Source organism: Rousettus aegyptiacus, unplaced genomic scaffold, assembly GCF_014176215.1.
Source record: "Rousettus aegyptiacus isolate mRouAeg1 unplaced genomic scaffold, mRouAeg1.p scaffold_m13_p_2, whole genome shotgun sequence".
NCBI lineage: Eukaryota > Metazoa > Chordata > Mammalia > Chiroptera > Pteropodidae > Rousettus > Rousettus aegyptiacus.
Window position 1 is genome coordinate 129,787,256 of NW_023416295.1, and position 14,206 is coordinate 129,801,461.

Here is a 14,206-nt window from a genome sequence, read left to right on the forward strand (position 1 = left end):
ACTGAGTATTAAAGAAATAGGAGCAAGGCTGGGAGAATACATTTAATTTTATAAACCAAAGAAAAAAGATGACAATATAATGTCTTCACTAAAGGTCTCCTACACAGAATGTTCCTAAACTCATATATCCTTATGCAAATTCTATCACCAAAGAAAAAGAGGTAGCACTTGAAAAAAGAGGTATTACTTACCAATTGATATAAGTTTTCCCAATAGTCCTGGGTCATAAGGCGAAATAATGCCAAGAAGGCCCAGCTGAAAGTGTCAAAGCTTGTATAACCATAGTTGGGGTTCCTTCCTGCTTTCATACACTGGTATCCTTCTGGGCATTGTCTGAGGAAAGAAAGGGAAGCTCAGGGCTTTTCAACATAATTCTACCCAGTCATCAGCTATAAGTTATCTCTATGACCTTAGAGATAATAAATAACCATTTATAGAATCAGGCCAAGAAATGGGAATAAGAAAAAGGAAGGAAGAAGGGAAGAAAGGAAATAAGGGAGGAGGGGAGGAAGGAAGAAGAAAAGAAAAGAAGAGAAAGAAAAAAGAAAAGAGAAAAAAAAAAGAACAAAGAAAAAGAGGAAAGAAAAAAAGTAGCCAGGTCATTTAAAAAAAAAAAATGTCCCGAGGACAGCCTAGGATCAGAATCACCTGGCATGCCTTTTAAAAATGCTAATTCCTATATCCTACCTAGGACTGAAAACTCTGGATATGGGATTCATGAACCTGCATTTGTAAGAGGCATACCAGGTGATTCTTAGGTATGACAAAATGTGAGAAACACTGTCCTAGATTTGTATCAATGTGCAATTCAACCAAATTCAACTTAATTACTACTATCCTAAATGACAAATGGCTTGAAGATCCTCTTAATCATCTCTGTTCTCCTAACGTTCACTGTGACAACCTATGTCATACTGGGGATCTCACTGACCTTGGTTACAACAATTCTTCTGCTTTTAGACTCACTCAATATTTATTTCAATGTCATTTCTAGTTTTCTACACCAACAGAGAAATTAAATGAACTTCTAGTTGTCATGGACATCTTAAAAAACTGATTCCTAGAGGATCTATATATTCTGAATAACGACACTACACCCTACATTTATGTAGATTTCTGTTTACAAAGCATTTTCACATGTGTTATCTAATTGCATACTTATAATAATCCTTTAAGGAAGTGAGAACATGACTTATTTCAACCCATTTTATAGAAGAAGAAATTGAGTCTCGCATAATTTAAATGGCTTGTACAAAGTCTTGGAGCTAGAAGTAGCAAAATCAGGACTCAGATTATGTTGCTGTACACTCATGTTCACAGCAGCATTATTCACAATAGCTAAAACATGAAGGCAACCCTAGCGCCCATCAACAGATGAATGAATAAACAAAATGTGGTCTATACATACAATGGAATTATTCGGCCTTAGAAAGGAAGGACATTCTGACATATGCTCCAACATGGATGAACCTTGAGAACATTAAGCTAAATGAAATTAGCCAGTCACAAAAAGACAATTACTGTATGATTCCACTTATATAAGGTACTTGCAGTGGTCAAAGTCATAGAGTCAGAAAGTAGAATGGCAGTTGTCAGGTGATGGAGGGAGGGAGGTGGGGGGGTTATTGTTTAATGGGCAGAGGGTTTCAGTTTGGGAAGATGAAGAGTTCTGGAGATGGATGGTGGTGATGGTTGTGTAACAATGTGAAGGTACAATGGACTATACTCTTAAAATGGTGAGTCTTATTTTATGTGTATTTTACCGCAATAAAAAAAATTGCTACTTTTTTCCCTCCCCCATGCTGTTGGGCCTAGTATATTTTGGGTCATCAACTTTGGGTGCTAATCATCACTGAGATGGTGTCTTTACTTTATATTTTATTGATTGTGTTACAGTAGAATGAGGGGAGTCTACAAGAGACAGGAGAGATATCTGGTGTTATAGATTCTACCCTTAACCTTTAAATTCTTTGATTTTGGCTTGAGACTATAGGCACGTTCAGCTACTAGTGAAATGCCAACTTTGGATAGACAAAGATGAAAGAGAAAAAAAATCTGAGTCAACCAATACATTAGACTCAATTAGTATCTACTACATGAGCACAAAGAAAAGTGAAAATTGCTCATTTTTATCTGATGCATTATTTTAAGGGAGAATAAAATTAGGTGAGCTACTTACCCAGCATCAGAACTGTTCCCACAGAGTAAAGGTTCTAGCATACCAGGAATGATGTAAAAATTTGCTGGAAAAGTTTGAAGAGGCAGGAAATAAATAAGGCAAATTTAAGTGAATGAGAGAATAAGGTTATACTGTTCCTAACTAGCCCCAGCAGAAAGTTATTGATTTTAGTTCATATAAATCTTTTCTGAGAGCAGTGGAACCTGATAAGTATTCTTTCCCATTATTTTCCTATATATTTACTGTAAATGCTGTAATGCAATTTTCTTTTTATGGACACCTGACTTCCACTTGTACTTCACATCTATATGCTAGGCTCTGGTACTCAGATGAAAAGGGTCCAAAAGAGAGTTTTCTGAGTTCTTTACCCCTTTAAACAATTTGATCCTTCTGTCCTTATAATTTCTCTTTACCAAAGATAAACTAGAAATCCTCACCGATCACTACTTACCATGTCCTATAAATTAGAAGGCACGATTCCCTTTCTTGTATGTGTCCCTGAAATCTCCTTTGCAACATTTTTGCATGGCTATTTAATTGCCTTTATTTTCTCAAGTGACTAATAGTGATATTGCTAACTTTCCCCCATTATTTTATAGAAGTACTACTATACCAAATGTTCCTGAGTGTAAGACCCAAGTGCTCTGGTTCCTGAAATGAAATTATTAAAGCTCCTTAACTGTAATAGGATCAAATGGTACCTTAGAGATTACCTGACTCCCTAGACTAGACTGATTCTAAAGTCTTGTTATTAAGAAAGTCTACTAGTTATGTTCTGGACCAAATGTTTAAATATCTCAGGTAACCCAGCTAGAAAAAAAATAAAAAAAAGATTTTTGTCAAACTACGAAGCCTGATTTTCAAAACAAAAGTTTAGGGGTACATGTCACAAAGCTATAAAGTTTGTTTTTGGTTTTAAAGTGAGAGGAGGAGAGAGGAAAGAAGAGAGAGAGGAGAGAGAGAGAAGGGGCTGAAGTCTGAGAGCTTCTAACGCAATCCTAGCTCAAGGAAAGCAAAAAATCTTCACAAGGCTACTTCCAGCAGCACTGGCATTCCTATTTGGCTCCAACTACTTTTTAAAGCCCAGTAGTGGCTTCTGACCATGTAAACTAGAGATAGATTTTTCTTTCTCCTCTCGCAGCGAAGGGGCCACCTACTTTTATTGTTGATATACTCTTCCCAATCAAAGCCTTTGGTGCCATTTTCAAGGTAGCTCTCATTGAAGTTGATGGGCCACACAACACACTTGTTTCGCAGGTTTCCCATGAACAGCTGCAGTCCGATCAAGGCAAAAACACTCAAGCAGAACACTGTCAGGATCATCACATCTGACAGCTTCTTCACGGACTGAATTAGGGCACCCACAATTGTCTTCAAGCCTGAGGAGATAGAACCCCGCAAATCAGTGTCATCCCAAAACCCTCCCCACCTCCCCCAGCCTCCCTCTTGGCTACTGGCTTCTACTCCTCCCCACAGCACCATCCTTGGAACATGGACACTTTATCTTTTATACCGTGAAAATAACAATGAGTCAGCAATATTATTAATTTTTCCAGAAGTATCAATTTTTAAGTCAATAATTTTTCCTGGAAGTCCTTTCCTGTCTCTGATGGCTTCTCAGCTCCTAAATGAGATAAGCTCTTACTTGCCTCAGGGCCTTCGTATGTGCTATTCTCTCAGCCTAGAATGCTTCCTTCTGCTCCCCATCCTACCTGTCCAATTCTTCATCCTTCTGGTCCCAGCTTAAATATCAATTCCCCTAGAAAGCCTTCCCTAACTTTGTAACTATTCTCCCTGTCCCACTATTATTAGCATTTTAATAGTACCTTATACTTTCCTCTGTAGCATTTATCATGGTTATAATTAATTATTAATGTTTGTCTTCTTCACAGCTATATCTATACTTCTTATTGCATAGCAAATACTTAGTAAATATTTGCTGAATAAATAAATGGAAAAGTCAGGAATTGAGGAGTCTTCCAGTTGGAAAGAGAACTATTAGAAATGTAAAAGCCAATAATAAATGAAAAAGTACAATAATGTTTCCCCAAGAGCTCTGGAAATGACAATGCATTGAAAAGGTTAATTATTATCAATAGAATATTTATGGTTTGTCTTTCCGTTTAAAAATATACCTTCTCTATCACATATATGCCCTGTTCTCTACAACTGATGTTCTTCTGTCCTAGATTAAAAACAAAATAAAAATACATATAATCTACTAGAATGTGAGATTTCAACGCAAGCCACTGGTTCAAATTTGAACCTACAGACAGATTTCTTAACTGCACAGGAAGGGATCAGTGATAGGAGACACAGAAAAATATGGCTGTGGGTTCACCATTTAGGTCAAAATTGAGCCTATATGTGGCTCTCCTGGGCATGCCCAGCCATCAGGCTTTCCATAGGACATGGCTGACAAAGCATTGAGTTCTCCTGGAGTGCCAGTGCACCAGGCCGAACAGGAGGCAGACGCACAGGCCTCAAGACGGATCTCATCTCTGATCTACTTCTGAAGGCAAGAATATTGGAGAGAAATTCAAGGGAAATCCCAATCCTGGCTTTGAAGTGTGAGGCTGGGTAGATAAGTACTAATTTTAACCAAATTATACCATTTACTTATATGATCTGAGTAATACAGTTAACCTCTTGGGATATCAGTTTATCATCATGAAAATAGGGATCATGATAGGGGTGTTGTGAGGATTAAGCATGATTTATATAAACACTTGACATAGCAACTGGTGGTATATATAGTAAATGACTCAAATATTAACCATTTTTATCTGAACCTCAGTTTATTCATCTATAAAAAGGTATTTGCAATACTAACCTCATTGGGTTGCTGTGAGTTTTAAATCAAGAAAATAAATGGAAAACGTCAATTACAGTACCTGGCACTTAACACTTATTAGCTATCAATATTATGTATATATTGCTCTTCTCAAAGAGATATCGTTGGGATGACATTACATGGCTAACCTCATGTGATGGTGATATGAACATGACTTTCCTTTTGCTGTATTTTGCAAGCAACTCTCTAGAATTTTCAAAATTGAGTCCAATCGTAGTAATGAATGTTGTATCTAGCACAGCACCTGGCACAAAGCAGGCACTTAATATATTTTTACTGAAAGAGTAAATGAATGAGAAATTTTTTTTCCTCTCACACAGATATCCTAAAAGGAATCTAAGAGAAGTTAAAGAAAAAAAAAAAAAAAGCCAAGAATTAGACTGTAGAGATGAAAAATGTGCAAGGTGCTGTCCTTTTTTACTGAGGGGTTCTTCTGGGGAGACTGTGGCCACCAAAGAAATTAGAAAGAGCCTGCCTGGGTCCAGGACACAAGGCACTTCTAACCCAATTCTTCTATTCTTCCCAGAGCTGTGCAAAAGAGCGCCAGCCAGGGAATCAGAAAGCAGGGATTCTGGTCCCGGCTCAGCCACTATTTATGGCCCACTGTGTTTCAGAACAAATTTAGTCACCTTTCAGTCTCTTTTTCTCACACATAGAATGTGGGTAAAAACACAGGACTACATGGCAGGGGCAGTGGAGGAGAAGCTGAAGAATCTTCTCTAGAAGTCTTTTAAAATAGGGCAGAGATATTTATTTGTTTGAGATTAAGTAGTTGAAATTTCCATCTTTTATTCCTAAGGCCATGGGAAATTGTATCATAATCACAGAGCTAGGTAAGAAGGTATTGGTGGTATAAAATAGAAGGCAGCCATAAGAAAGTAAAAATTGTGCTGATGTCATGGAACTTATTTCCATAAGTTTCTGAGGAATAGAAAAGTCCTTCATTATATTCAGCTGGGTTGGGGCAGGTCTATATTAGGTCAATAATGCAATTCTAGGCAACTAAAATTATACAGTTTGTTTTCAGAGTCAAAAAGTGATTTAAAAAAAGAATAGTTGAATAGGTCACTGAAAAATGGTTATAGTTTCTTTTCCTGTACTTCTTTATGAAGAGTTTACATAGCCGTTTCTCCTAAATGGTTCAGACAATTACCTATCTGAACACTGGATGATGGCTAAGGCTTCTTCCATTTCTATTTTAAAAGAGAAATGAGCGGTAAGCTGCCATTTGTACTGGTAACAAGAGTATAATAATACAAAATAGTCAAGCATTTGTGATATAAATAAATAAATAATTCCAAAAAAGAAAAGACTCATACAAGTTTAGCATGAGTCTAATCTGATTTTCTGGGATGGGACCTCTCTGGACAGTTCTAAGCTCATGTAACAGGAAATTTCTAGCCAGGAATCAAACTATCCCCTGCTCCTGAAAGATACACTTCCAGCAGCCTTGTTTGTAGGGAGTGACCTTCCCTTAAGTTACAGATGGCAAGGTAGACATCTGACTTAAATCGAGATCCTTTCCTCTAGGAAGTTGGAACAGGATAAGATAGTCCAGTAGTCTTATCATGTGTGGGAATGAAAATATATAAATTTAGTAGCTAAGTGGTAGCCACAGTCTGTCATTGTATTAGGATACACTTGAGAAGTAAAGGCAGTTAGTATGCTGAGAGATAGCAAAAAGAAATAGACACAAAGAGAGAAGAAAGAGGAAGACAAAGCACTTCCTTGTATCTGGGGCTTTCTGGTTCTACACTCTCGTTTCACTGGCTTCCAGAAGCCCAAAACATTCCAGCCCTTAGATTTCTTGAAGTACTCCTGTATCTTTTCACTTGCAACCAGAGATGCTTAACTAATACACCAACCATTCATGGAACTCATCACTTTCCTGGTAATGGACCTGAACACTCACAGTCAGCTAGTTTAACTTCTCTTCTCCATAATCCAGATGTCATTACTGAAGAAATCTCTAAACATGAGGCCAGAAAGCTAAAAAAATAATTATTCAAGTGTTTTGTTTGGAAGTCCAAGGTCTATGTCAACAACTTGGTGTGAGTTCTTTCAGCTTTCAAGAAGTTTAGAGTAGAAACTTAGGTTAGAAACTGTATTCAGCCACTTATACTTTAGAGGGGCTAAGAAAAACAAATCTTAATTAAGCTAGAATAATCACAAACTTAACTATGGCCATCTAAGAATACCTTCAAGATTCTCATTCAGATTGCTACAAGAAAATCAAAGGAAAGTGTAGGAAAAAGAAAGGTTGCTCAATATCTGCTGGTCAAGGTTGACAATCGATTACACAGTGGTTATTAGATATAAATGGTCACTGTATTATAAACACTGTCCTCAGTTAAGATTCTTCTTCCTTCCAGTAAGATTGATAGATGCAAATGACCATGATTACAGACATCAATGCCAGTTTATAGAGCTGACACCATCAATGTATTTCTTAAACTCAATTCTTGCCGGCAATGGCTGCCATGTACTAGTAAATGCAGCCAAGCAAAAGTGCTCCCTGCTACCACCAACACAGGTCAACAACGGCAAGTTGCTGTAGAATTCCTGACCTGCTACATGCAAGAAGGGAGGATGCCACTGTTCTGGCTGTGAAGAGAAGCTGTCTTGCTTCTTCTGTTGGCTCACAACACCACATACCAGAACACGCTAGACACCGACTGAAAACCAGTTATCCAAAACAGAGCAGAATGCTCCTTCAAATGACTCCTACACAACAGAGTGTGCAACAGAAGCCACGTGGGGGCAAATTGGACAGCGAGAACTCTTGGAAAAAGCTAACATTAACTAGAACTGGGATGTGTCTGAGCAGAGCAGTAACACATTTACTACAGATCAAGGAAAGAGAGCTGGACCTTGTGTACAGAAAAGTCAGCTACCAGAGAGGAAGTTGGACATTTAAGGAATTTTGAGAAGCAGGTGAAGTTACTATAATCCATTTAATAAACGAAAAAAGCCTGATTATGTCCTTACTGCAGAGAAAGCAGCCGTGCATGCTAGGATCAAAATCTTCCATGATGGTGATTCCAGATTACAAATAAAATAACCTTATCTTTCCTAGTTTGTGGCTCAGGTTGAAAAACCTAATTGGTTTAAAGCAAAGTCAGCTAATTCTCCTACAAAATTAACATTGGCACAGGCCTCAATAGCAGTAATAAGCAGTGCTCACACCAGGGGAAAGAACAGTTTCCTAATTCCCAAAGTCTGGCTTGGTCTAGACAAGTGCTAGTGTAAAGTCATGCCAGGTCAACTTTCCTGCTGCAGATTCAGTCCTCGCAATGATAGTTCTTGAAGGTTCTTCAGATCAAGAGTAATTTAGGAGAGATTTGAGAGCCATAGATTTATTTACTCAAGACCAGATCCATATAAAAAAGTCTGACCAAAACTAAACTAGCTCTCAAAGGTGGGTCAGGTGGGATGCTGTGAGTTTTCAGTGTTTTTCCACTTAAGACCGCTGTGTTAAACTTTAGTTACCTTTTCCTGAGAAAGCAATGTTGACAAAGGGGAAATACAAAAGCAACCATGTAAACCACTATAATATTTTAAAAGAAATAATATAGTCCTGAAATGATTTCTATCTCCATTAACTATGCAGGAGAAATTGCCAAATTCATAATGTATACATTTAAAGAAAATGCTTTCTTTGCAAATTCTGGGGTGGGAAGGAAAAAGGCCCCTCATTTCCCCTGCTTCTTATCTGATCCCACAGGTAAATAGAGAAAGCAACAGAAATGAAAGCAGAGAAAAAATCCAAGAGAAAAATGATCAAGAAATCACACTCTAAAGAGAACAAAATAGTATTAAATCAATGCCGACGAACAGAGAAGAAACAGTGCTTTGGGGACGCCATTTAAATAATGATGGAAATGGAAAGGAACTACCAAGTGAGGCCTTCCTGACTGGTTTTATTTACAATGTCAAGCGCTATTCTTTAAGCAAAACCTGAGACATCTGCTTTGAGACTTCCACCACCTTGTCTTTGCACATGGGAGTCCTATGGCACCTGGTCAAAGCATGCAGAAGATGGAACTCTGACAAAGTCACTTAGAAGTTCATTTTTGTATTCAAACCCTAGATAAATACAAAGTGAAAGCTAAGTTTTAAGACATGTTTCTACACATAATACTTCAATGTCAAGTTGAAACCAGCAAATTCCGGACCAAAGAAAAATAAGTCTCCTTCTATAAGTTTTAGCACACAGAATTTGTATGCACTGTTCTCCAAGTCAAGCCCATGGAAAACCAGGAATGATACATATCCAGGTCGAGTTAGCAAATAAAATAGGTCGGAATGTGGGTTTGGTCTTTTCTAAGCTAAAAGAAGGCTCTGAATCGAAGCTGCTCTTATACAAAAGGCTAGATGGAGCTAACTGATGCACTATCCTCTCCAATCTTCTAGGAGTCCTGGTGACCCTGATGCATTCAGAATACCTACCAAAGAGGCTAGGAAGGAGGAGAGCATCAGCCAAGGTGAGCTGGGTGACTGCTCTAGGAAAGGGGAAACTCTCATAAAGAAAGCTGAGAGGTAGAGAGCTTTGTGAAATCCTGCAGGCCCCATGTTAGTTTTGCGGTTGCTCTCACTTCTGTTTGTGACAGTTTGGCAAAAATCTATAATTAAATTGGAAATAGGAGAAGACAAAGAGAGCAACAATTCCACTGAAGTGATCCATGAGAAAAGGTGGTGATGCAAAGTAGTGTTTTTTTTCTAAGAGGGAACTATATCCCAGCTTAGATTCACTGATTGTCAAAATGACTTACATTCTAGTCAATTGGCCCGGATCTACTGACTCATGCACTGGTACTCCCACTTGGAAGGAAACTTGGGTATCAAGCAGATAGGAACAGAACAACAGCCCTCTACGGGAGAAAGCATGATGGACAAGTTGAGAATTTTATATGGGATGACAGAAGTCTCTCATGAGAGACATCATTTACCATATAACAAATACTCTCAATTTCTCTTACTAACTCTAAGTAGAATGGGAAGCAAGAGAGCTTGGGATTAAAAGTCGCACTTTTATTCAAGTATCCATTACATGATTCACTGATAGTGATCTATTATTGGCATTATAATCCCTTAAAAGTTACTTTCCATCCCAGTTAACCTCTCAAAGCCAGCTCATTTGGGATGGTCAAGAAACAGGAATCCAGGAATCTATTTCAAACTGTGAAGCTGATGTCTAAATCTTGATACAAATACTTTCTTTGGGTTTAGGTTTCTTCTTTATAATAATAACTGATATTACTATAATCAGGATTTAAACTAAGCAGTACTATGGGCCAGGAACTGTGTGTGTGTGTGTGTGTGTGTGTGTGTGTGTGAGAGAGTGTGTGAGTGAGTGTGAGTGAGTGTGAGTGAGTGAGTGTGTGTGTGTGTGTGTGTGTGTGTGTGTGTGTGTGTGTAATTGGACTATTAAGGATGAATGATGTGACATCAGTCAAGAGTTATCTTGCAGTACTGCTGTGGTTAGAAGTTAACCGTTATACAGCACAGAGACAGAAGCTAAGAGCTAGACCAGGGATAGCATCTGCTGGCCTAGTTAGTGAACAGAACACAGCTTTCCAATTTAATTCTGGAAGAGAAGTTCTGAGATCACAAGAACATAAAGAGACAGATGCCTTGTGGAATACGCTGGGGGAAGTGAGCAGAAAACATGGGATCATATTTAAAAGAGGCCAGAGAAGGAAAGAGACCAAAGGAATAGAACAGTAAAGATTTGGCACTCCAGATGTCTTAAAAAATAAGACAAGGCCTGCCTAAGGCCTAAGGCCACCATCAATGACTTGTGTGAGGCTGCCTGGAGAATAAGCTGGGTTTTCTGTCAAATGGATTTAAAATGACTAAGAACTAAACCTTGATAAATCGGGGTTGTAGTTTTTTGCCAAGAAGGATATACTCTGACACTTAGCCTCTAATTGATAAGAACTAAGCTTACCAATGCTGAAAACAAAGGAATTCATTTTTAGTAGGGCTCAATTCATGGCTCAAATTTGTAAATGGAGAAACTGAGGTTTACCTTCCCTGGGGTTCTCTGTAAGTCACAGTCTAGATCTGCCCTCTCTAGGATTTCAACTTTGTGCTTCCCTCTGATACTTGATGTTTAGGTAACGTGGAAATGAGAAAAAGAGGAGTCAGTCACAAGGGGAAGGGCCATGTGATGCCAGGAAGAGGATGTCTCTGTTTTCCATGACCCTACTTCTACAAAACTGCAGTAAGAAGTCTGGCCTCTTCCCTGAAAGCCCCTAAATACAACCAGGCTCCCATCTGCAACAACATAGTCCTGACTACGGCTGCATTGCTGTCAGCATATCCTAGCCTTACAAGACTAATGAAAACATTTTTTCTGCTAGACATCAGGACTGGTCTTTAAAAAGTTCAATATTACGCAGTAGCAAGGATTTAAACTAAATTAAGGAATCTTAACCTGAGGTCCACAGATGGGCTTCAGGGGGTGTCTGTGAACTTTCATCCAATTCTCAAAAGGATCCAAAACCTCAAAAGGTTAAGAACTACTGGGCTAGGTCAACCAGGACCAAAAAGAAAAAGGCAAACATTTTAAAGAGATTGCCAATCAACTACCTTTCAACCACCCACCAATTCTTTTTTTCTTCTCGAATTTCTGTACTTTTTATTTGTCTATATCTTTACATGAATTTTATCTTACCTTTGACTTTTTTTTTAATAGCACCTGCATAAGCTTTCACTGAGACTTATGTTTAAGCATGGTCTCTGAATATATGAATAGCAGATGTCTACTGGTTCTTATTCCAGTGAAACAGACAGCAATAGAACATGATAGACAGTGATTATTAAAGTTCAGTTGACTAACTCCAAGACTCTTAAATTTGTCTATAATATTGGACTAGCTAATTGGGTAGCTCTCTTCTGTGATTAAATAATTTCATTAACACAGTAACAAAGAAGTACAATTCTTCAAATAACATCCCATCAGCAAACCATGCGACAGGAAGCCTAGAAATCACAAGCAATGGAATGATGGTGGATGTTAAAATTACTGTAATTCCATGAGGCCAGGAAGCAAATGATTTATATTCAAAGAGACAGTTAGCTCTGTAACAATTTTTTCAGATCGTACGAGTGATTCTTAAGCACGTGCTTTTTCAAAAGCATGGATGGAATGGGGGCTGCATGCCTGGCAAGCAGTGTTGGAGAAAGTGCCTAAGGACAAAAGGGCCATTCCAGGGAATGTCTCCTAGTAAAAACATGCGGAATGCAAGGCCATATCAATTGTGCTGACACCAATTTAGAATGTGGTGGACAAAATGAATGGAAGAGAAAAAGGAGATGAAGCAAAGTCAGTCTTGTGTTTAAATTTTCTCACCTGGAATTACAGAGATAGTTTTCAAAGCTCGGAGAACCCTGAATGTTCTCAGCGCTGAGACATTGCCCAGGTCCACAAACTCTGTCACATATCTGTAGTAAGGGAGGTCACACACAGACACAAATGACAAACACAGACACAAACACAAACACCAAAGGAAAAAAAACAAAACCACAACAAAACAAAAAAGTACAATACGTCACGTCAGGGCCCTAACCCAACACCTAACACCAACCCCGGGCCATCTTACCTGGGATTACCGAAATAGTTTTCAAAGCCCTCAGTACCCTGAAAGTGCGTAGAGCTGAAACATTGCCTAGGTTTACAAACTCTGTTATATACCTGCAGAATCAAACCAAAGTTAACTTGTAATGGTACCACTGGGCGAGGGTTTGAGAATGGGGGGAAAGAAAGGGTCTTATATACAAGCTACTATTTCATTTTTTTCCTTGAAAAAGAAAAGTTTCAAAATATACACATTTAAGGAACACATTTTTTTTTTTCTTTCATTTTGGGTAAGGTGAATTCAAAAGTATATTGGAAAGAACTGATACAACCGGAGATTCCTAGGGCTTGCACTCTTCATCAGCATTGTGATGTGCGGATCCCTATCAGAATGACTACTCTCAGGCCATTCGCTTTTCTTTCTTTCTTTTTTTTTTTTTAAATAAAAAAGAAGGCCCGGAGGCATCAAAAGCTCATGTCCCCAAGTTTTATGAAGAATTTCTTAAGAAAAAGAGACAAATTTCTGCAGCGGGAGCCCCATAAAACATAACTCCCTAGGTGACAATGGCAAAAATGCCTAAATGTCTGTATATATGACTTATCCAAAAGTTGTGTGCATATCTTTGCAGTCATGCCTGTGGATGAAGTTTCAGCTTGTGACAAAAGTAGGGCTCAGGAAAATCATGAGATCAGAGCAAATATTGTGTTAAGTGTCTATTTTATCACCAGCTCTGTGACGAGCAAGGACACTTAAATTTTAAATAAATACCAATGTGTATCTATAATGCTGGAAGCTAGAAATTACCTTAATATAACAGAAAGCCAAAGTTTCAGTTTCAAATAGTCAATGCATATAATTTGTTAACATTTTACAGTTGAAATACATCTTTCTCTCTGATGCTCAGATCCATATATACACAAATACACTCAATCTCTTGCACATAGGCAGGCGCGCACCCAAACTTACAATCGATACAATACCCCTAATCCCTACCAAACCACAAAGCACAATAACTTTTCTATTGTTAGTTAAGTTTCCCAGAGATACATTTTTATTGTTAAAACTTGGCAAAAAATTACCAAGAGCAGCTAACATATCAATGTGGAGTTATACTATTCTCTAGCAATAGTTTGAAGTTCTAGTCAGTAATTCTTTAAGAAGTAACTAGTTTGAATACCTAGGCTCTTGTTTTGACTCTAAAATGTGCTCTAAAGTCTCCATCACCTGCCAGCCTCATAAAATTACATGTGATATGACATACCCCCTAGTGATAAGCATGCAAATCTTGGTCAATGGTATAAGGGGGAAGAAAATATGAGAAAGTGTCAATGGAAAATCACTTTCTACTTTCTCTCCCAGCTGTCAAGCCTCTGTGTACCTTCCCCATATAAATCTACTGTCATTGCCTGAACAAGAAGCCCTCCCAAGCAAGAATCATAAGCATAAGCCCACACAGTTTTACATGGTTACCCATTAATTCCTCATACAACTGTGCCCATAAACTCACACTTACAAACACTTTCATATGAACACACCCGGGATTATAATCACATGCACACAATCACACCCAGAACATCAATAAAGTAAGCA

The 14,206-nt window shown here is 38.2% G+C and overlaps 1 protein-coding gene across 5 annotated transcripts in view; it reads right to left on the bottom strand.

The window, feature by feature from the left end:
- The window catches only part of SCN8A (sodium voltage-gated channel alpha subunit 8), a 166,685-nt gene that overhangs the window by 73,903 nt on the left and 78,576 nt on the right, over positions 1-14,206 (bottom strand). For 3 of the 5 annotated variants that reach the window (XM_036236494.1, XM_016142642.2, XM_016142643.2), the window contains exons 6-9: positions 12,391-12,482; positions 3,337-3,558; positions 2,180-2,243; positions 192-333 (exon numbers count right to left, since the gene is read on the bottom strand). In XM_036236494.1, the coding sequence (XP_036092387.1) occupies positions 192-333; positions 2,180-2,243; positions 3,337-3,558; positions 12,391-12,482 (520 nt within the window). Of the gene's footprint in view, positions 1-191; positions 334-2,179; positions 2,244-3,336; positions 3,559-12,390; positions 12,483-12,640; positions 12,733-14,206 lie in introns of all 5 variants that reach the window. The other 2 variants (XM_016142648.2, XM_016142646.2) reach the window with 1 other exon arrangement.